Source organism: Theropithecus gelada, chromosome 2 (genome assembly GCF_003255815.1).
Source record: "Theropithecus gelada isolate Dixy chromosome 2, Tgel_1.0, whole genome shotgun sequence".
Classification (NCBI taxonomy): domain Eukaryota; kingdom Metazoa; phylum Chordata; class Mammalia; order Primates; family Cercopithecidae; genus Theropithecus; species Theropithecus gelada.
Genome location: NC_037669.1, coordinates 172301934 through 172326693, shown reverse-complemented (window position 1 = coordinate 172326693; position 24760 = coordinate 172301934). Strand labels below are relative to the sequence as shown.

At 36.0% G+C, this 24760-nt stretch overlaps 1 protein-coding gene across 2 annotated transcripts in view; it reads left to right on the top strand.

The window, feature by feature from the left end:
• NGLY1 (N-glycanase 1) overlaps positions 1-21509 on the top strand; it is a 67838-nt gene extending 46329 nt beyond the window's left edge. Inside the window, exons 5-12 of one of the 2 annotated variants that reach the window (XM_025375782.1) lie at positions 320-542; positions 2685-2806; positions 4004-4149; positions 6172-6282; positions 7649-7813; positions 11127-11312; positions 20245-20422; positions 20811-21509. In XM_025375782.1, the coding sequence (XP_025231567.1) occupies positions 320-542; positions 2685-2806; positions 4004-4149; positions 6172-6282; positions 7649-7813; positions 11127-11312; positions 20245-20422; positions 20811-20986 (1307 nt within the window). In that variant the 3' untranslated portion in view covers positions 20987-21509. The remainder of the gene's footprint in view (positions 1-319; positions 543-2684; positions 2807-4003; positions 4150-6171; positions 6283-7648; positions 7814-11126; positions 11313-20244; positions 20423-20810) is intronic. The other variant, XM_025375783.1, reaches the window with a different exon arrangement.
• Positions 21510-24760: the final 3251 nt, after the last annotated feature.

The following is a 24760-nucleotide window of genomic DNA, read 5'->3' as shown; positions in this document are numbered from 1 at the left end:
TGTACTTCAGGATCAATTCCTAACTGACTGTAGTTCCCTAAGAGGTCATTGTGTTTAGCTCACTTGCTAATGCATAATGTCAGTTAGAGGATATAAAATGGTAAATGCTCTACTGTTTTTAATGTGCAGTTATACATGTCATTGTATTTCAGCCTAGTGCATAATAAGTGACAGTTTCTTCTTGTCTCTTATTAGTGAAAACCTTTAAAATCATCTTACGTTTTCATATTTTTCAGGTTCATATTTGAGAATAAATATGTGTGGATATTTTAAATTTTGCCAGCTTTAGCTCTTACTTGGTTCTCCCTTAATTTCTCAGGTACTAATGTAAGTGATGAGGATTTTCTTTTGCTGGAGCTTTTGCACTGGTTTAAGGAAGAATTTTTTCACTGGGTGAATAACATGTTGTGCAGCAAATGTGGTGGACAGACTAGGTCTAGAGATAGATCATTACTACCCAATGACGATGAGCTGAAGTGGGGCGCAAAGAAAGTGGAAGATCATTACTGTGATGCCTGCCAGTTCAGCAATCGATTCCCAAGGTGGGTGCCCAGGACAGTAAAGTCAGAATAATCTCTTAATGAAATAGTTAGAAGAGAGTTTTTACTAAATGAACTTTTTAATATTTATTTTAATTATCAGAAACGTATTCCTCTGAAACACAGGTGAGCAAACTGGCTGGCAGGCTAAATCCAGCCAACATCCTGTTTTTGTCAGTGAAGTTATCTTAGAAGATAACCATGCTGATTCATATACTTGTGGTCTGTTTTTATGCTGGAACAGCAGAGTTGAATAATGGTGACAGAAATGATATGACCCATAAAGTCTGAAATATTCACCATCTGTCTTTTATAGGAAATTAGTTGACTCTTGTTCTAAAGTATAACTTGAGTATAGTCATGTTTAATGCTATATATCTTGTATTACTTTTTTGATTCCTAATTTTTAACTGTCTGGTAACTAACAATACTGATAATAATAATGCTGAAGTATACTTTAACCTTCCATATTATCATCGGATGATTATTTTAAACACATAATTATATTTACTCTCACAATAATCAGCATTATTATTATTATCAGTATTATTAGCAGAAGTTTGTTTTAGTTAGGTGCTTCCCCTGCCCAACCTAACCTACTCCTCATATCTCTTAATTTTAAACTAAGGACATTTTAAATTTTAAATTTGCATTCTTTCATTTATAAGCCTGTTTTCAGATTTTCTGAATTGGTGATGCTTATAAAGTTTGGTTGTATTATCAGTCAAGAAAACATAACACGTCTTAAAAATATCTAATTTTTTTAGCTCAGGACATAGTTTCTAATCATGTGCTCGTTTCAATCTCTAGCTGTTCTCTATATGGGGAGGCTGAGGCAGGAGGATTGCTTGAACCTGGGAGGCAGAGGTTGCAGTGATCCGAGATTGTGCCACTGCGCTCCAGTCTGGGCAAAAGAGTGAGACTTCATCAAAAAAAAAAAAAAAAAAGAAAAAAGTTATTTAATTACCTAAGTTCTGAATTCATTTATTTAGCTTAAGAAATGTTTCATTAAGCATTTGCTTAACAGACTTGTCATCGCAGAGCCCATTCATTTATGCCACTGTTTCCTTTCCTTCCAAAGCACATCGCTGACCTCGCTGCTCAGCTGCAGCACTTTTCCTGGTCAGCTCGATCAGTTCAAAACCCATCTCAACACAAAATGCAAAATTTAGTGTTCTCGAATTGTCTGGTAATTTTATAATTGGAGTAACTTCTGAAAAGAATGTTACAAATAGATCCCAAAAAACAACTTCTAAATTAGCAGGCACCTTTAAATACTTCAAAAGAGTAAAATTTTAATCAAAATGATTATTAGAAAGAAAGATAATATTTTAGATAAAATTGAATTTAAGCTAAAATTTTTGTTGAGTAATTTGTTAAAGTTGTTTACCTTTTAAATATAGTGAGCTAGTTATACCAGTTTGCTTGTCCAAATCTTACGTTATTCAAAACACAGGTCAAATAAAAGCTCTCCTCCCCAGCCACTTTCTGACTTGTTGTATTTTTTGATCACTAACCTGACCCGTTGTATTGTTTGATCACATTCTGCCATATATTAAACACTAAATCTGACCTGTTGCATTGTTTGATCACATTCTGCCATATATTAAAATTATTTGTGTTCATTCCTTTCCTCAGGATTGTAAACACCTTGAAAGCAGTACTACTGTTTATTTTTCACCAAAGATTCTAACATTGTGCCTCGTATATCCTAGATTCCTAAAGCAGTATTTAAAAACAAATTAAAGACTGGGCGCAGTGGCTTACGCCTATAATCTCAGCACTTTGGGAGACTGAGGCAGGCGGGGTGGATCATGAGGTCAGGAGATCGAGACCATCCTGGCTAACACGTTGAAACCCTGTCTCTATTAAAAATACAAACAAAATTAGCCAGACCTGGTGGCACGCACCTATAGTCCCAGGTACTGTGGAGGCTGAGGCAGGAGAATCACTTGAACCCGGGAGGCAGAGGTTGCAGTGAGCTGAGATCACGCCACTGCACTCCAACCTGGATGACAGAGTGAGACTCCATCTCAAAAAAAACAAAAAAAAATTAAGAAACGTTTCTGTTTAGCATAGAGGTAATGTAAATTATCTTTAAAATCTTGATTTTGATAATCAAAGTTTTTTTTTCTTTTAAACCAGATATAATAACCCTGAGAAACTTTTGGAAACAAGATGTGGACGGTGTGGCGAGTGGGCCAATTGTTTTACACTGTGCTGTCGAGCTTTAGGATTTGAAGCTCGCTATGTTTGGGATTACACAGGTACAGAATGTGGAATGAGCAGAGGCTGGTAGGGCTTTGCAGGCTTACAGGTTTGGGTTTACATTCTGAGCCCAGCATTCTCTGTTACTTTTTGGCCTTGTCAGTCTGACCTTCCATTTGCCTTGTGTAAAACAGTAATAATACCAACCTTCCAGGTTTTTTGAAGGGATCACAAGAGTTTTGTAAAACACCTAGCGTTGTGCCTGGTGCTTTGCACTATAAATATTCTTTTTTTCCCCTTTATTTTATTTTTATTGATGCATAATGGATATACATATTTGGGGAATACTTGTAATAATTTAATGCATTTATATAAATTCCACAGAGCAAATCAGTATTATTGGGATATCTGTGATCTTAAATATTTGTCTTTATGCTGGAAACATTTGAATTACTCTCTCCTCTCATATGAAATATGCAGTAGACTATTGTAAACTATAACCACCCTATTGATCTATCAAACACTAGGTATTATTTCTTTTATTAGCAATTTACCATGGCATTTATAGTGATGCTATTTATATATGGATAAAAACATTTAATAATGTGCCATAGAAATCTTCATTGCTATAGGGATTACTATAAAAGATTTAGTAAACTGTAAACTTAAATCGCAGTATACAGAAATAATAAAATAAAAGTAATGTGATATTTGTGTTGTCCCTATTTAGAAATGACTTGGTGGTCTACATGTTAAAAAGTTGTTTTCCTTGTGTTTCCATTTTCTAAAGAATTAAATGAAACCTTCCGTTAATAGTTAGTGTTCTCTTAAAATCAAATATAAAGCATATATTGACCAGAGATTCTATTAGGCTTCCTGCTGGTTCTGGGTCTTAAAGTCCAGAGAGAGAGAGACTGTAGTTTCAAAAGTGGCATTAACTCCTTCACGATGGTAAAATCGGAATGATACTTTTTATGCTGCTGTTTAATATGTCTACCTTCTTAAGAGATAAAGCGTGCAGTAAGCCTAAAACTGACCACATTAAAGGAGATTGGAAAAACATTTTTAAGATTTCAAAGAGACAGAAATTAATACAAGTATTCTAAAATCCTGTGTGCAACAAAATGCACTTATTAACTAAAATTCAGAATATTACGCATTACTTTATGATTCTTAGGAGTTTGTGTATAGTTATTAGAAGTCATTCTGATTTCATTGTCTTTTTTCCATTGTTCTCTTTTCTCTTACTTGAGTAGACCATGTCTGGACAGAAGTCTATTCTCCTTCTCAGCAGCGGTGGCTACACTGTGATGCATGTGAAGATGTCTGTGACAAGCCACTTCTTTATGAAATAGGATGGGGCAAGAAGCTTTCCTACGTCATAGCATTTTCAAAAGATGAGGTAGGGCATAAAAGAAAAAAACTTTTTTCCAAAAATAAAATACAGTTTTTTCTTTTTTGACAGTTTTATGAATGTAAAATTAACATACGATAACCTGCATATATTTAAATTGTACAGTTTGATAAGTTTTATTTGTATACACTGAAATCACCAGTGTAAATCAGTATTCATTGTATGGATGTGCCATAGTTTACCATTTAACCTGTTGATGGCTATTTGGGTAGTTCCCAGTTTTTTTCACAATTTCAAACTAAGCTGCCATGAACAGTCAGGCACACAAGTCTTTATACGGGCATATGCTGCCTTTTCTCTTTGCTTAATGCCTACGAGTAGAATGGCTGCATTATATGGTAGATATACATATAACTTTTTAAGAAACCACTAAACTGTTTTCCAACGTGATTGTGCCATCCACAGCAGTATGTGAGGGTTTCCGGTTCCTCCATGTCCTTGCTAACATTTAGTATGATCTGACTTTTTAATTTTATCCCCTTTAATAGGTGTGTAGTGGCATTTCATTATGGTTTTTATTTGTACTTCCCTAACGACAGATAATATTGAGCATCTTTTTACGTGTTTGCTTACCATCCATATGTCCCCTTATTTTTTTTTTTAATTGGGTATTGTTTTTTCTTACTGTTGGGTTTTGAGAGTTCTTTATATAATCTTATATAAGTCCATTATCAGATACGTGCTTTGCAAAGATTTTTCTCCCTATCTGTAGTTTGTCTTTTCATACTCTTAATAACTTTTGAAGAGAAGAAACTGGTGTTCAGTTTACTAATTTGTTGTTTTATGGATTGTGCCTTTTGATGTTATATTTAAGAAATTTTGCCTAGCCGTTGGTCACAATGATTTTCTCCTATGTTATGTCTTAGAAGTTTTATATTTTTAGTTTTACACTTAGATCTGTGATCCATTTTGAGTTAATTTTTTTATAGGATCTAAGGTATGAAGGGTTTTTTTTACATATGGATAATGAATTGTTCTAGCACCATTTACTGAAAAGATTATTTTTTCTCCATTGAATTGTATCTTTCCACTTGTATTAAAAATCAGTTCTATGATATAAATTTAATATAATAAAAATGGATAAAATTTTTATTGAATTTTGTGGAATCAGCTTTGCAGATACATTTTAAAAAGGTAATGTTTTGAAATTTTCACTTTTTTATCATAGCATTTCTGGTTAAACTATCAACTGTTTAGGAATGAATAAGTGACGAATTCAGTTTATTTTACAGACTTTTAAAGTTTTATTTTATTTTATTTTAATTTTTCGAGACAGAGTCTTACCCTCTTGCCCAGACTGGAGTGCACTTACATGATCCCGGCTCACTGCAACCTCTGCCTCCCAGGTTCAAGTGATTCTCCTGCCTCAGCCTCCTGAGTAACTGGGATTACAAGCACGTGCCACCATACTTGGCTAATATTTTTTTGTATTTTTTTTTAGTAGAGATGTGGTTTCACCATGTTGGCCAGGCTGGTCTCAAACTCCTGACCTCAAGTGATCTGCTCACTGCAGCCTCCCAAAGTGCTGAGATTACTGCACCTGGCCCCATGGCTTTTAAATTTTAAACAAAGGAATAGTATTCTAAAAATTGCATTTAAGGCTGGGCATGGTGGCTCATGCCTATAATCCCAGCACTTTGGGAGGCCAAGGTAGGTGGATCACCTGAGGTCAGGAGTTTGAGACCAGCCTGGCCAACATGGTGAAACCCTGTCTCTACTTAAAACAATACAAAAATTAGCTGGGCGTGATAGTGCATGCCTGTAGTCCCAGCTTCTCGGGAGGCTGAGATACGAGAATCACTTGACCCTGGGAAGTGAGACTACAGTGAGCTGAGATCACGCCACTGCACTCTAGCCTGGACAACAGAGCGAGACTTCATCTCCAGGAAAAAGAAAAAAAAAAAAAAGCATTTAAAAATTACATACATTTTAGGTATCTAAAAGGTTTAGGTATCTAAAGGTTGATGGTTGTAATTTTGTTAATTATTTGTAGTCTGTTATTTGTTTCAGGTAGTTGATGTTACTTGGCGATATTCCTGTAAACATGAAGAGGTGATTGCCAGAAGAACTAAGGTTAAAGAAGCATTACTTCGAGAAACTATTAATGGGCTTAATAAGCAGGTATGTGGTGGCTATCTTTTTTGAAAGAACAGTTGACATTTTTTATGTAATCGAGAATAGCCATTTATTAGCCTATTGAAATTCTTAAAGTAGTAGCATTGTTTCATAAGCAAGAATATTTTAATATGTTCTGTCTTTCTGTTCATTGAAAATTTTGAGGACTCATTTTAAATATTACGAGTTTTGGATTAAACTGTCTCATCTCAAAGTTCTATGAAACAAAATTTCAGTGTTGGTAGTACCTGACAAAAAGTGTGTTGTCTTATTTATCAATGTAACTGTGCTTTGGATATGACACAGACTCATATTTATGTAGTATGTGTGTACATACACACACACACGCACAAACACACACACACACACGTCCATGTGAGGACATGTCTGAAGCAAGGCACAGGAAATTATTAACAATGACTACTTCCGAGGAGAGGAACTGGGGTTCCAAGATGAAAGGTTCAATTTTTATTTTATACCCCATGGATAGTATTGAAAATTTTAACTCTATACATGTGGGGTTTTTTCATAAATTAAAAAATAAGCAATGAATTTTGCTGTAGCAGGCAGTCAGAACAGAGCAGAGCACATTAATCCAATCAGTGATTATGATTCCAGGTGAGGTTTCAGTCTATGTTGAATCTGCACTTACTCCTAATGTGTAGCCCTTCAGATACTGAAGGCCCTACTGATACTTTCAAATACTGAAAACCTGGAGTATTTGCTAGACCCCCTTGCTGTAGAAGACTCTGACCCTCAGTTTATTTTTACCCCCGCACTGTGATTCTGCTAAAAATTCTGGTTTGATTTCCAGCACTTTAGTCACTATTTTGTCCTTGGCTTCTCAGACTGTTCTCATGCCACTTAATAATTGACAAATGACTGGAAGGGAAAAGGGTGCAGTATGTGCCCTTCACCTGAATTCTTTTCTTCTCTTGGAGTCTTAACTTCTCAAGTTCTGGCTGCCTTTGCAGCTTTCTGTTGCATTCAACAGGTGTTTATATGTGAGTGTTCTGTGTGTGTGTTTCTACTAGCTTTTCTAGCTTTTCTCAGCAAGACATTCTGACACAAGCCAGTCTATCATATCCAGAAACAGAAGTTGCTACCTTCATTATAAATAAATCTAGGATAGTAGAGCTCATGGAGAGTTGGAAATAGGTGTTAAATGATTTGCCAATGTAAAATTTATAAAATTATTTAACTTTTCCACAGTGTCCTTTTTATTTTCTGAATTAATATATGTTTGAAAATAAAATTCAATACTTGTTTCAAGACCTCTTAAAATGCAAGTGTTTTAAGTATATTCTTGCTTAGAGATGGACCTATACATTCCCCTAATCTTAACAACTTTTTTAAAAAACATGAATTACAGAGGCAACTGTTTTTGTCAGAAAACAGAAGGAAAGAACTTCTCCAGAGGATAATTGTGGAGCTTGTTGAATTTATATCTCCCAAAACCCCTAAACCTGGAGAACTTGGGGGAAGAATATCTGGGTCAGTGGCTTGGAGAGTAGCCCGAGGTGAAATGGGTCTACAGGTATTTAATTCATTCTAGCATGATGATCATTTTACTTTCCTGCTTCCTATACTATGCTTTTCCTGTACTATGCTCCAACTGCATTGACTATGACCTTTCAGTTAACTTGAGAGTAATTATTTTAAAATGCAAACATTTGAAGAGAACCAGTAATTGATTGACATAGCATAATCATGTGTAAGAGTTAGCAAAGCATTTTTAAAATGGGACTTAAAATTTTTTTTACCTTATGTAAATTTTTAGTGTAGTATAACTTTTACTGAAGAATATACAGGAAAATGCACAAATTACAAATGTACAGCTTAATGAATGTTTACAAATTTAACACCCATATAATCACCAACCAGAATAAGAAATAGATCACTGGAACCGTAGAAACAAGCGTGAGTTTCTTTCCACACTGTCTTACACTCTTGAAAGTAATCGTTATTCTGGCTTCTAACATCATATATTAATTTTGCCTGTTATTGTGCTTTATATAAATGGAATCATATAGCACGTACTGTTTTGTATATAACTTCTTTTGTGCAACTTTGTGTCAGTGAGTTGCATGTTGCAATATGTATGGTATGTTTAGTCTCATTGCTGTATAATTCATTGTATGAATGTAATTTTTCACTGTTGATGGCTATTTGGGTTATTTCTAGTTTTGGCTGATATAAATGGTGCTGCTCTGAACATTTATATTCATGTTTTCAGTGAATATGTTTAGGCATTTTGTTGGATGTATACCTAGGAATGGAATTGCTAGGTAATAGAGTATGAGTATATATTCAGCTTTAGTAGATATTGCCAAACAATTTTTCAAAATGGTTATGCCAGCTTATACTCTCACAGCAGTATATGAAATTTTTTGACATCTTTGTGTACACTTGGTATTGTCTATCTTTTCCATTTTAGCAGTTCTGGTGGCATATAGTAGCATCGTGATTTTAATTTGCATTTTGGTGATGACTAATTATGTTGAATACCTGTTCTTTAAACTTTTGGATGTCCTCATTCTCTTTTGTGAAGTGCTTATTTAGGTCTTTTAAAATGAGATTCTAATGCATTTAGAAGACTGCTGTTTCACTTTTATCCTCTCCAGATGAAAACTTTATGGAGTGGGAAAAATACAGAATTTGGGGAATTCAGCAGATGAAAGTGTTTATTTCTTGGTATATGCTTGCATATATCTGATATTGGCTAGAAATTATTGTTGGTGGTATAATTACTGTTATATTAAAACTTATTTTTTAAGATATCACATGATTAATCTCCCAAAAGTAAATAACAATAGAAATATAATTTCCATAGTTAGGTCCTAAAGTTAAGTGACTAGGTAAAAATCAGTGTGCTAGGCTTTGTAACGGGCATTAGGACAGTATAATAGGCTTTCCTTCGCCTTTAGGGAGCTAAAGTTGAGTCACTGGAGAGCATTTAATATAATGTTTAGGAAATTTGCAATGAAAAATGCTTGAAAGGAAAATAACTCATCACAGTATCAATATCAAGCAGTTCCAGAGTTTTATTTCTCTACTTTTTCTAAATTTGCCATTGTTGCAGCTCATTTCTCTAGTAACAGAGTATGTTTTAAAGGAGTGAATTATCCCTAATAAATTTTATGTTTGCTTTTTAATTTGTCCTATCGTCTGTAGCAGGCAGTTAAAAGTGTTGGTTCAGCCATAGGATTACAAGATCCAAATTCAACAAATAATTCAAATCACTGCCAATGCAGTGTGTTACAAGTATAAATCTAAATACAACCAGTTAAAAAGAGCTAATTTAATTCACAGCTGTGTTCAATTTAAAACATGGATATTATTTAGGTCTTCATTTCTTTTTATGCATGGGTGTGCTACCTCTTGCATGGCATGGAAGTTGATTAACTTTAAAAATATGAATTGGGTTGCATACCACATTGTTTTCTCTTTTGAATTCTTTTTTTTTAAGTTTCTTAATTGCTGGAGACCATTTTAGGGCCATGGATTTAAAAAGAAATCATTTTTTCCTTTAGAAATAGATGTTTGTTTTAAAAGTAAATAGAGAAACATTGATCCTAAATACTTTTGGAATTAATCTTGCAATCAGTTGGAAACAGAAGGAACATTGGTGATATCATTTCCAGAAAGAAAAGTTTTATTTTAATCTTAGAATGAAAATGTTTTGGCCAGGCGCGGTGGCTCAAGCCTGTAATCCCAGCACTTTGGGAGGCCGAGACGGGCGGATCACGAGGTCAGGAGATCGAGACCATCCTGGCTAACACGGTGAAACCCCGTCTCTACTTAAAAAAAAAACAAAAAATAGCCGGGCGAGGTGGCGGGCGCCTGTAGTCCCAGCTACTCAGGAGGCTGAGGCAGGAGAATGGCGCAAACCCGGGAGGCGGAGCTTGCAGTGTGCTGAGATCCGGCCACTGCTCTCCAGCCTGGGCGACAGAGCAAGACTCCATCTCAAAAAAAAAAAAAAAAAATTTTATAAAATATTAATGTTATTTTGGACTAGAATGCAAAGATTGCCTGGGATTTTAAGGTTAAAATGTGAGCTTTTGTAATAATTTTACACATGCAAAAGACTGTTTCATGCTATACCTCTCAGCTGCTCTCCTACCTTAGGGAATTAGGAAAGGACACTGAAGAAATGGTTGAGGACTGAGGATGAGAAAGAATCAAGTATGTGGAGAGTAGAAAGAACAGCATCCTAGATGAAAGAAGCAGCATGTCTCAAGGCCGTGAGGCAAAATGAGCTGGACCTTTTTGAGGAACTAAAGGAAGAGTAATATGATGTGAGTGTAGAAATGAAAGGGAAGAGTAACAGGACATCTGGTTGGAGAAGCAAACAGGGTGAACCATCATAAGGCCCTGGTAGCCTTGGTAAAGAGCTTGGAGTTTAAGTCACTGAAGTGAGTTAAGCAGGAAAATGACATATCCTAGTTTACATTTTTTCAAAAATCAATTTGATTGCTATGTGGAGCATGGATAGGAGAGGTAAGAGTTGAAAGCTGGGAGTCAGCTTCAGGAGACAGTTGTAGAAGTCCAAGTAGGGGATAGTGGTGGTGGTAGAAAAGAATAAAAATTAATGAATTCATTGAATGCAGAATCACAAAAATATAAGTCAGAGCTCATACTTCTTGTTTTTCTCTCTAGTAATGTTTAGAGCTATAATAACATCATACTGATTATATTTAATTTATAAAATAATTTCCAAATTTTCCAATGGCACCAATTTTTTCTTTTCAATTTTGAAGGATTCTCTTACCACTCTGCTTAGTAATTTCTCTTTTTTCTTTTTTACATCTTTCATAATGTTGAAAAACTAATTCTGCTTTCTTTTTAAGAGAAAAGAAACCTCGTTTATTCCCTCTGAAAATGAGAAGATTTCTAAACAGCTCCACCTTTGTTACAATATTGTGAAAGATCGTTATGTTCGAGTTTCAAATAACAATCAAACCATTTCTGGATGGGAGAATGGTGTGTGGAAAATGGAATCTATATTCAGAAAAGTTGAAACAGACTGGCACATGGTAACTTAATACATAAAACCGTTTAAAACTTTTGTCATTGTTTAAGCAAATATAGATTGGCTTCATTTTTCAGTTGTGCAAAATATGAAAACTGATATATCATACTTATTTTTAGTAATCCTTTAACCTGGAAAAGAAAATTGTGTCCCCAGTGTGTAATCAAAAGTCCACTAGAAATTCTTGCATTTTTATCAAGGAAGTATCTGTTTTCATCTAAGAGGATGAATTTAATTCTTTCATGGGGAAAAATAATCAAATGTATGATGAAGTCATGTGACTGATTTTTGCTTGAAAATATATATATTCTATTCAATACTATATATATATATTCTCTTCAATACTATAAATATATATATATATAGAGAGAGAGTGAATTAATTCCTTCACAGATGTGTATTGATTACCCATTAAATACAGGCTATTTAGGGAGTATAATAGATTTAGTTCAAAATTTCAGAAAGCTAAACATCTAATAGACAGTCACTTCAAAGAATGGATGATTGAGCAGCAATATTGGTTATTTCTTCTCTGTATCTTAAAAAAATAAGTAAGTAGAGGTTAGGACTATAGCAGTGCATTTATACCAAGTTGCATGTTATCATCACATGCTCTCAGTAACAAATAAGAGGCTTTGCTTTAAAACTGCCTGCTCCTTAGAAATACACCAAAATAAACTTAAAGCTATTCACATGACCTCAGTAGATCTGATCTTATTATTGATAGAGTTTCATAGGAATTAATTAACTTATAGGAAGCTTTTAAAGTTAATTTACCAAGATACTTGAGTGGGAAGTTGTTCACTTGTAAAATATATTGGATAGATTTAAAAAGTGAGACACATGTAAACAGCTGCTAGTGTTTATGAGCATCTATTATATTCTGTCACTGTACTAGGCATTAGTCAAATTACCAAAGACGTCTATACAGTGATAAGGTCTCTGCTTTTCTCTTTTGCAACCGTAAGTTTTTGTTCAAAAACTTACCTTGCTGCTTAAACATAGAAATACTCCGTTTATATCACATTGTCTAATACTAAAAAAGTTGAGGCGTTTTTGTATTAATAACTTATAGAATTATTCTAAATTTTGGAATTTTCTTCTTTAGCTAAAGAAATGCATAAAAATAGAGATAAAATTTAAAATTTCAAGATATCTGTAATTAGTTGTGTAGTTGATGAGAGAGGATGAACATCTTCTAGAAGACTATCCTTAGCCTAAGAATTTCTCTGAACAGAAAGCAAGATAGAATAAAAGTGTTATTTATCCAGTGACTATACTTGCTGAAATGGAGAAAAATCATGTGTTTCTGCCTAACCAGCAAAATTAGTAAAGTAGTAATGATGGGGAAAATAGTGATATGTTACAGAAGATGTGATATGCCAAGAAACAGAACTACTCTATGGAGTATTCCTTCTTTGTCTTATACACTCATTTGTTCATCAGCAAACTTGTACTGTTGTGCCAGGCATTATTCTCAGCTACATGGACAAAAAGATGATTCCTGACCTCACGATCTAAAAGGGGAAGCCAAAGCATAAACCGCCATCTTAACCATGATGCAGAGTGCTATAATAAGGATATCAGCACATTGCTATGGAAACAGCGCGGTGGGAGTGATTAGCTCTGGCTGTGGGAGTTGGGCAAAGCTCCACTGAGCAGACGACATTTGAGCTGGACGCTGAAGGTTGAGTAGGTGTTCATCAGGCAAGGAAACCAAAACAAGGCATGGAGTACGTGGCATGTTTCAGCATCTCCAAATAGAACATTTTAGCCACAGAGGGGCTATTGTATGAGAAAGATTTAAATAATGTAAATGATAGACAAAGGCCATTAAATAGAAAACACACCCCTATTCAAGTAAAGCTTATGCCTTGATATACTTTTATGAAGGGTACCATTTTTTTTAAGTTGAATGAGTTTCTTTCTAGCTACATATATTTAGTATCAAATGAAGAAAAATACTAGAATCTTTACTTGTAGACAGTGATAACTCGGAAGTAACAATTGTCATTATAATTTGGGTATTCCATCTAAATCAGTATTTCTGGTTCTGTACTAGCACGCCCCCAATTAGGGATTTTCTAGCTCTGTTGAATAGTAAATGTATTTTTCACCACACTTTTTCTTGGTAATCTCCAACCAGGTGTCATGACAGATCACATGCAGCCTGCTTTCAGAGTTTTAGAACAGATTCTTTACCTCTCAAAGAGGTATCCTCCCAGGAGCACAAAGATTAAAATTTGCTATTTAGCAAATAACATTGTTCAATAATATCTGAATTGAAAAGAATAGAAAAACTAAATCAAGAAAACCAGTATGCTTTTTGGGAGGCAAGTGATAACACCTTGATAAAAGTAGTATTAATAGCTTCCTTGCTAATCTCCATCTGCCCTAATCCTTTCAAACCTGTGATCCATGGTATCGCTAAAGAAACATTTACAAAAACTTAATCCTTAACTGAGTGCTCTTAGAGTAAGACAGAGCTCCAAGTCTTTTCCAAATCTGCTCCTTGCCTTCTTCTCTGGCTTTGCCTTGCACTATGCTACCCCTTGCTCTCTGCATTGCAGATATATTGCCCCTTCTCCCTTCTTCACAGAACCTCCTATACTTCTCTTTTTTGATTAATGTTTTCTTAACCTTGCCACTTGGTCCAAGCCTCACTCCCTCAGGTCCCAGCAAACTGAATCCATTTCCCTCTTTGTAGGTTCATTTGTACCATGTACCTCTCTTTCATGGCATGTATTCAACAAATAGGTATGAGAATAAATTATTTGTCTCTTTCTGTAACAATGTTTACATTAGATTATAAACAATTCTCAGGGGGAGACCTTGTCTTTTTCTACTCACTTTTGTACTCTCAGTATTCATACATCTGGCATAGTACCCGATACATAGTAAGTGTTTAGTAAAGATTGGTGAATGTAAGAATGTATGTGGCATAAATTCTGCATCACCCGTAGGACTATGTAGAGCACTGTAAAAACTTCACTTTGTTGAGTGTCCTTTAGATGGTCTTAGATACTTTTTGGTTTTGATCAGTTTTATCTCTCTCTTTGTCACTACAGTCATTTTAGCATTTTGATGGAGGGGGCGGGTGCATGGCATTATGTCAAGAATTCATTCAGCACTTAGCGAATATGCACATTGTCAAATATTGTGCTTGGCAGTCAGATGTAATGGTGAATTAAGAGGCAAGCCTCAAGGTGCATATCAGCTGGTAAATGAAAGACATGTGTGGGCCAACCGTTTGGATTAATGGGGTAAATGGTAGAAGAGTATGTGTTTGTTTATGATACTGAGAGAAAGAAGACAGAAACAAGAGCCACTAACACCCTGAATCTGAGTGAAAAAAACCTCATACTCCAAGTATTTTGTTTTGTTTTGTTTTTTGTTCACTCTACACGTTTTTTGTTTTGTTTTTCTGTTCTCTCTACAACAATCAACTCAGACCTCTGTGACCAAATATGTGGGGGGTGGGTTCCCCCAAATAAGCAAGCAAGCAATTCTGTAGCAGAACCAGCTGAGTGACCTCTAATGCAATCAATTCTAACATAATCTTCATGGAGATAACATTAGATCCCAAATGTTGAGGGCTTAGTCCCCAAGACTGTCCCCTCCCCACTTCAGATGCCAGTCACAAGCTCCAGTTTGTTTTACCTGTGCTTCTTACCAACTGACTGTAAATCAGGTTCCTATCACTCTCTCCTTGGAGTCAATTAATCTGCTAGAGTGACTCACAGAACTCAGGGAAACACATTTAGTGGTTTATTATAAAGGATATTACAAAGGATGCAGATGAAGAGATGCAGAGGACAAGGTATAGGAAGGCACATGGAGCCCCTCTGCCCTCCCCAGGTGCGCCACCCTCTAGGAACCTCCATGTGATCAGCTCTCCAGAGGTTCTCCAAACGCTGTTCTCATAGGCCTTTTGTGGAGACTTCATTGGATTTTCATAACCATGACAATAGTGTAGAAATATGTTTGGACAAAAAGGGTGTGATCTGATACTAATAGCCTGACAAACCCCAGCAAAGCCTATCTGTTCAGATTCTTCTTGGTCTCTGTGCAGCATTTCCACCTCCAGGGTATGGAACAGGACACTTTCTGAAATAGGGGTGTTATGACCCACAATCAGACAAGGTAGGTCAGATAAATTCTTTATGGTCAGCTCCAAGACAGAAAGTTGTGGGGAGATTAGAGTATATTTTTAGTTTCCATGGCCTGCCTTAGAAATAACAAAGGCTATGGGAGTTATGAGCCAGGAACCGTGAATGAAAATCTGGAGAGATATATATACACACACACATATCATAGTATCACACTGAGTCAGGGAAGGCCTTTGAGAAGAAGTAATATCTGAGTTGGCTTTTGGAGAGGAGGAAGAGGGAGAGTTTCTTAGTATGAGGATGGGATATGGAAGGGGAAGTTGTTTGGGGACCTGAGAAATAGTGGGTTTGAAAGCACTGAGGTGAGAGACATCTGGTGTATTCAGGAAAGAGTGAAAAGTAGAGAGTATGAAGGAGAATAGTGAGAAATGAGACTAGAGAGGTAAATAATTGTCAGGTCCCAGGGACTTTGATTACCTTGCAATTATGTAACAGGCAACCATGAAAGTTTCCTATTTCACATGGAGTAAATTGGAAGTATACATGGAAATCTTAAAAATTCTAACCAGATTCTCCAAATGGAATAAATTGGAAGTATACACAGAAATATTTAAATACAGTGGGAACTAGGAGTGGATTCATGTTTGATTTTCAAGATAAAATGGAATAACCAAAAATAAGACTCATTGCAAGTACCAGTTTACCAGCAACAATTTAAGATCCCTTGAAATACAACTGTTTTGCTCTATATCTGTAGGAATGACGACCTTCAGGGTGCCTGCTGTATGGTGAACTTAATTTGAGTGAATCTTAGCAGCCTAAGTAGAACAATAATTTTAAGAATGTATTAAAGAAGAGCTTCAAACAATATAGTACAAACTGAACCTCTAGGGAGCCATAGCAGCCTGACATGTAGTAATCAAAAAATCTTTGAGCAAAGATCTTCTATAGAATATTAATTACATAAAGAAGCCAACATGCAAATTGTTCAGTCCTGAAAATAGTGGTTACAGCCACAGCCCGAAGGACAAGTTCTATTTGTATACATTGTGAATAGTATGGCTTATGCCTAAACCCTAGACACACAGGTCTTGTTCTCACCCAAAGGTTGTATGTACCCATATGTGCTTACAGACATCAAAAAGGAGCAAGGATGGGTCACTGGTGGGAGGAGGGTTGGGGTGGTGTATATAGAATACGGGAGAAAACCTCCATGATTTCTGACTTTACTAGCACTCCTGCTAAAGTAGGATAGCAACACTCACCTTTTAGAGACCTACAAATTACAAAACCGAGCTTATAGAATGTACACAATAAATTTAAAAAAAAATTTTTAAGCCAACAGGCAAAAATGTGTCTATCAAATAACTCATGATGTTAGGAATAATCAGCAGTTGTAAAAAAATGTTTTTTCTCTACACTAAACAAGTGAATGTTTGCCTTTTTTCCCCCTTTTAAATAAAGGTATAGTTACTGATTGTGTTGGTATTATACATAGACAGGACCAGATTTGGAGGTTTTTTATAAATTCCATTGTTTTGGCACATTTTAATTTACCAAACTGAGTATACGTATTCTTGGTAACTTTCTACCACCTCTAAAAATGAGTCTTTGACAGAATATATTGTGCAAAAAAGATGATAGGAATTTTCTGTATAAATAGGGTGTTTGATCTCCATATACTGTTTCTTTAACATGAGACATTTTTTATTTTGCTCATAGTATGTTTGAATGTTTAAACATGTAAGTATTAAATCATGACCTCTATCTTATTCTTTAACTTTCTAGTCTTAAAAGCTGATGATGCCTTTAGGACTGAAAATTTTAAGTCTTTAATAAATGCTGTCAGGCATGTTCAACAGCTACTATAAACCTTCTCTTACAGTTAAAACCACAGTTCTGACCCAGACCCACACAGTATAATTAAGGCAGTTATTGGAGTAAGCTAGATTCAAAGTTAACCTAATTCAACCTATCATATTTTATACCCATACTTTTGAGGGACATTTGAATCTAGTGAGCTCTGAAAATACACAAGATACAGAAATGCATATTGAGATATAAATTTTTATGTCTTAAGATTACTTTCCTCAAGTCTTTTAGTTCTTTTAATTCACCTTTCTTCCAGTAACCTCTCTGTTTGGCTCTTCTTTCCCAGATATCCCCCTTTGGTAGCCATTCCTTTAAAGGAGCGATTAACCTGTGTGTAACTCAGATGTCTAATAGTTTAGGATGGGTGAAACTAATGACTCCCAGGGAACACCGGTGGAGTCCTGAGTCCCACGTCCTCCTTACAAACGGCTTTAGGAGGAGCATGCAGTAGGAACATATATGAACACTAGAGGATGTTATAGTGACGTTGTCCAAACTTAAATGGAGCAATTGACAGTTCCACGTCTAGGTTTGTCAACAACAAACAACAGTTGGCTATACATACCTAGTTTAAGTAGTAGTTTCAGATCATTTTCTTTGGAGAGTGATTGCTCAGTTGTTACATAATCTCTAACTCACTGATTCTAAAATTTTTCAGATTAACGGGCACACCTGGAAGAAAAATAGCTATAGGTTGGTTGTCAAGAATACTATTGGTGATTGATGTTTTTACTTGATGGGTAAAGACCAGAATACAGAATAGTACATGTAATAGGATATTCCATGGCAGATGTGTTTTATATGGTACTTTCAACTATTTTCCCCTGAGCTAGAGTATGAGTTAGATGTTCCTAAAAAGATCAAGTCTAACATGAATATATATACACATATATATATATATTTGCATACAGATCTTTAATACTTAATATTTACTAAATGTTTTTATTTATTTATATTTTTTTTAGACAGAGTCTCGCTCTGTCACTCGGGCTGGAGTGCAGTGGCACAATCTCACTCACTGCAACCTCCGCCTCCCTAGTTCAAGCAGTATTCATGTATCAGCCTCCCGAGTAGCTGGGATTACAGGGGTGCACCAACATGCCTGGCTAATTTTTGTATTTTTAATAGAGACGGGGTTCCACCACGTTGGCCAGGCTGGTCTTGAACTCCTTATCTCAAGTGATCTGACTGCCTCAGCCTCCCAAAGTGCCAGGATTACCGGTGTGAGTGACCGCACCTGGCCCTAAATGCTTTTATGAATCCAGAAACTGTGCCCCCCAGAGAGCTTATGATTTGATGAAGGTAGGTCAGAATATGGGCAGTATCAAGGAGTATAGTATACAAAAATATAAAGGTGCATTGGCAATTCAAGGTGGGATGAAATTGTGGAGTATTTTCTTTTCTTTTCTTTTCTTTTTTTTTTTGAGATGGAGTCTTGTTCTGTCGCCCAGGCTGGAGTGCAGTGGTGCAATCTCGGCTTACTGCAAGCTCTGCCTCCCAGGTTCACACCATTCTCCTGCCTCAGCCTCCCGAGTAGCTGGGACTGCAGGCGGCCGCCACCATGCCCGGCTAATAGTTTGTATTTTTAGTAGACACAGGGTTTCACTGTGTTAGGATGGTCTCGATCTCCTGACCTCGTGGATCCGCCCGCCTCAGCCTCCCAAAGTCCTGGGATTACAGGCATGAGCCACCATGCCCGGCCTAATTGTGGAGGATTTTTAAAGCTAATAGATTAGACTTAATGTAAGAACCAAGTACTTGCTGTACCTTTCAGACCAGGCAGATGACATAAAGAGAGTGGGATTTTAAAACATTAACCTGATCAGAGCCAGGCACGGTAGCTCACACCTGTAATCTCAGCAACTCAGGAGACTGAGGCAGGCGTCCAAGTGAGACCCTGCCTCTAAAAAATTTTTTTAATTAGCCAGGCATGGTAGTTGGAGGCTGAGACAACAGAGTCATTTGAACCCAGGAGTTCGAGGCTGCAGTGAGTTATGATCGCACCACTGCATTCCAGCCTGGGTGACAGAGTGAGACCCTGTGTCTAAAATAATACACTTGAAAATAAAAATATGATCAGAGCAATTGGAATTGCACAGCAGTAGTCAATTGCAGCAAGATGAGTGTAAAGTCCAAACTGTAGTAGTAAGTGCAGTATTAGTGAAGAAGGGGTTTCTTTCCAGGAATTATTTCAAACAAATACATAGAATTTTGTGGGAATTCAGATATAAGGGATGAACAACTGAAGAGTCAGAGTCTTAAGAGTTTGAGCATGGTTGAATAGAGTGACCTGTGAAAGACCAAGGCTATGGATGTCAGTTTTCATGGCAATGTTTTGAGGAGTGTAGATAGAAGTATGAGAGGGAATGAGCTGGAAGCAGCCAGTAGGCTTAGATGCCTTCAATAGTATACATTTAATGTGCTAAAGGGTATTGATGAAGGAACAGGGAGCATGCCATTTAGAGAAGTGAGCACGGATATCACCTTTTAAACCATTAGTTAGCAATGGCTGAGGTATTTTCTCGATTTAGAGGCTACAGCATATCACGTCACGCTAGGAAAGCGTATATGAAAATCCAGACTTAGAAAAGAAATAAAAATTAAGGAGTAGTTGCATTTAAAAGGATTCTTCATTTTCAGCAGGATTAATCATAAAACTCATTTTAAAAAGTTGTCTTAATATAAAAGAATATGATTTACCAAAATTTGGTTAGTATGCAGTCCTTTAGAATTGCACTTATTGGGGACATCTGCATTCAAAGATGCCACGGGAAAAACTGCCAAAAAAAAAGAAAAATGTTAGCAGTTAAAAACCTTTTCAACAGGGAAAAGTTGGTTTTTAAATAACGACTTGTACATACTACCCTGTGACAGTAATATTCTTCACTAAGTTTGTTTTCTCTATTATTTCATTATTTCTGACAGTTCCTTTCTCCCCATCCCTACTCCTTATAGGTATATTTGGCCCGAAAGGAAGGATCATCTTTTGCTTATATTTCCTGGAAGTTTGAGTGTGGGTCGGTTGGCCTAAAAATCGATAGCATTTCTATTAGAACAACTAGTCAAACTTTTCAAACTGGAACAATAGAATGGAAATTGCGATCTGATACAGCACGAGTAGAACTGACAGGCGGTAAGCATTTGACTGGAGAATTAATCATGAAATATATATTTACCACTCTGAAGACCACTTGTACTTATTTGAGATGTAGTTCTTTTTTGTACCCAAGAGTTATTGATACTATTTCAGTTAAAAAAAAAAAAAAAAAAAAAATTTAAATAAAACCTGTGTGATCCCATTGTAACAGAAAGGCCGATGTTTTCTGTTGTGAAATACAAACGCAAGGAAAAAAATCATTTCTTTGTTTCAAAGGATGCATTTCTTCCATAAAGAATAATTTGTATTTATTTTTAAGGGTTTATTTTAACTTATACATCAGCCTATATAAAATGCATTTCAAAATGATCTGTGCTCTTTAAATTACCAAAAGCAAAATGTTAATTTTTTTCCCCTCTAACAGATAACAATCTTCACTCCTATGCTGATTTTTCTGGTGCCACTGAAGTTATTTTGGAAGCAGAATTAAGCAGAGGAGATGGTGATGTCGCTTGGCAACACACCCAGCTGTTTAGACAAAGCTTAAATGACCATGAAGAAAATTGTTTGGAGATAATTATAAAATTTAGTGACCTTTGAGATCCTGAACATTATAGAAAAGCTAGCAATAATCAAGGACTTACTAAAGTAGTCTGTTGGTTCAGTGCATGCTTAGTTGGCAGTTACCACCCTGTGCTAGCGTATTTCTTTTGCTAGCTATCCATCATGTAACCCTCATGAAAATTATCTTTATACTGTGGACTATAATAAAATATTGAATTAAAAACTTTCTTCCATATGTGACTGTAATTTGGAGTAAAGTCTCATTGACCCAATATGGGATTTTAATCTAAAAACTGTAAGTATAGTTTTAAAAGTTAAATAATGATATTCATGATTAAATGCTATTCATGATTATGATAAAATCTTGGGCTTGTGATAGTAATTTGACATTTTCTGATCAGCCATTCATTTCTTCAGAAGTGGATGAATTAGTCTCCTAATATTTTTAATTTTTAATTAATGTGAAAGTACAGTATCTCATACATTATATAATGCATGAAAATTTATATGATTATAAATATGCAGGCATTTAAGAAATAAAATGAATTATTTTGCCTTACATCTTTTTAGTTTTTATTTTGGCTAACAAAAATCTTTTTTCTAAACATTGAAAAATACTTGAATAGATATGAGTTATGAAAACATTTAACATTGACAACATAAATTTTAGGATACATTTTAAATTCCATAATACGTAGACATTTTGAAAATGCCTTACCTTTGAGTTATATTTTTATCTACCTCATTGAATAAAATATTCTTGATTTTGAAAATACGTAACTATATTTTACAGTATCTATATATTGTATCAAGAGTTTTTGTGTATGTTCTCTATAACCTCTCAAATTAAGTTTAGTGAACATTTATTAAGCATTTATGTACAAAGCATTGTGATAGCACTGTGGAAGAAGCAGTGGTGAAAAACATAGCCCCAAGCCTCCAGATTCCTTTGTGCTGTTCTGCAAAGTGAGTTCTCAACTATTTATACAAGAAAAAGACATACTCAGAGTCTCACCCTGTGCCACTCAATAGAACGTGACATGTATTGTAAAATACATAATAAGATCCTGAAACAAAGGTCTTATATTTATTCTTTTTTTCTTTTTAGAGATGAGATCTTGCTGTGTTGCCTAAGCTGCTTGGAACTCCTGGGCTTAAGCGATTCTGTCACCTCAGCCTTCCAAGTAGCTGGGGCTATAGGCATGTGCCATTGCTCCCAGCTTATATTTGCTTTACAATTGCAGTAAAACTCTGCTGAGAATCTTTTTTTGCTAAAAAGTTATATTTCAAGAGAAGTAGTTTATGCATCTGAAATTATTAATATATCTTGAATATAAGAAAGTTTTCTGGAACTCTCAGTCTCGAAATTTTAACCTATAGTGGCCAAGTACTTAAGATCGGAAGGACTTGACACTTACCTGTCTTGTGGTGTCTGCTGTTGGCACAGTGAGTATTTTCATGATCATATGGGCTGATCCTGTTAACCAGCATGAAAAAACCTAGAACTGTTCAAGCAGTTTTATAAAGATGGTAATAGAATGTAGGAACTCAACTGAATGGATGCATTCTAACTTTTACTGTGGCTTTAAATAGAAAAAATGATTCGAGTTCAGATGGTTTATGTTGTTACAGAGTTGAACTGTCAAAGAGAAAAGGTAGTTGCACACTTTTTTTAAAAAATACTTTTCAATATATGTACATATTTTTCATTTTACTTTAAGTTCTGGGATACAAGTGCAGAACGTATAGGTTTGTTACGTAGGTATATGTGTGCCATCATGATTTGCTGTACCTATCAACTCATCATCTAGGTTTTAAGCCGTGCATGCATTAGCTGTTTGTCCCAATGCTCTCCCTCCCCTTGTACCCCACCTCCCAATTGGCCCCGGTGTGTGTTGTCCCTTCCCTGTGTCCATGTGTTCTCACTGTTCAACTCCCACTTATGAGTGAGAACATGCAGTGTTTGGTTTTCTGTTCCTGTGTTTGCTAAGGATGATGGTTTCCAGCTTCATCCATGTGTCTGCAAAGGACATGATTTCATCCCTTTCTATGGCTGCATAGTATTCCATGGTGCATATGTACCACATTTTCTTTATCCAGTGGGTCATTGATGGGCATTTGGGCTGGTTCCATGTGTTTGCTATTATAAATAATGCTTCAGTAAACATATATGCGCATGTGCCTTAATAGTAGACTGATATATATTCCTTTGGGTATATACCCAATAATGGGATTGCTGGGTCAAATGGTATTTCTGGTTCTAGATCCTTAAGAAATCGCCACACCATCTTCCACAGTGGTTGAATTAATTTACATTGCACCAACAGTGTAAAAGCATTCCTGTTTCTCCACAGCCTCACCAGCATCTGTTGTTTCTTGACTTTTTAATAATACCATTCTGACTGGCATGAGGTGGTATCTCATTGTGGTTTTGATTTGCATTTCTCAAATGATCAGTGATGTTGAGCCTTTTTTCATGTTTATTGGCCGCATAAATGTCTTCTTTTGAGAAGTGTCTGACCATATCCTTTGCCCGCTTTTTGATGGGGTTGTTTGTTTTCTTCTTGTAAATTTGTTTAAGTTCCTTGTAGATTCTGGATATTAGATCTTTGTCAGATTGATAGATTGCAAAAATTTTCTCCCATTCTGTAGGTTGCCTGTTCACTCTGTTGGTAATTTCTTTTGTTGTGCAGAAACTCTTTAATTAGATCTTATTTGTCTATTTTTGCTTTTATTGCAATTGCTTTTGGCATATTCGTCATGAAGTCTTTGCCCATGCCTGTGTCCTAAATGGTATTGCCTAGGTTTAATCAGTATGCAAAAATCACAAGCATTCCTATACACCAACGAAAGACAAGCAGAGAGCCAGATCATGAATGAACTCACATTCGTAATTACTACAAAGAGAATAAAATACCTAGGAATACAGCTAACAAGGGTGGTGAAGAATCGCTTCAAGGAGAACTACAAACCACTGCTCAAGGAAATAAGAGAGGACACAAACAAATGGAAAAACCTAACATCTTCATGGATAGGAAGAATTAATATGAAAATGAACATACTGCCCAAAGTAATTTATAGATTCAATGCTAGTCCCATCAAACTACCATTAACATTCTTCACAGAATTAGAAAAAATTAAATTTCATATGGAACTACAAAAGAGCCCATATAGCCATGACAAACCTAAGCAAAGAGAACAAAGCTGGAAGCATCACGTTACCCGACTTCAAACCATACTACAAGGCTAGAGTAATCAAAACAGCATAGTACTGGTACTAAAACACATATAGACCAATGGAACAGAACAGAGACCTCAGAAAAATAACACATCTACAACCATTGCGACAAACCTGACAAAAACAATGGGGAAAGGCCGGGCGCGGTGGCTCAAGCCTGTAATCCCAGCACTTTGGGAGGCCGAGATGGGCGGATCACAAGGTCAGGAGATCGAGACCATCCTGTCTAACCCGGTGAAACCCCGTCTCTACTAAAAAAATACAAAAAACTAGCCGGGCGTGGTGGCGGGCGCCCGTAGTCCCAGCTACTCGGGAGGCTGAGGCAGGAGAATGGCGTAAACCCGGGAGGCGGAGCTTGCAGTGAGCTGAGATCCGGCCACTGCACTCCAGCCTGGGCGACAGAGCCAGACTCCGTCTCAAAAAAAAAAAAAAAAAAAAAAACAATGGGGAAAGGATTCTGTATTTCATAAATGGTCCTGGGAAAACTGGCTAGCCATATGCAGAAAACTGAAACTGGTCCCCTTCCTTATACCTTATACAAAAATTAACTCAAGATGGATTAAAGACCTAAA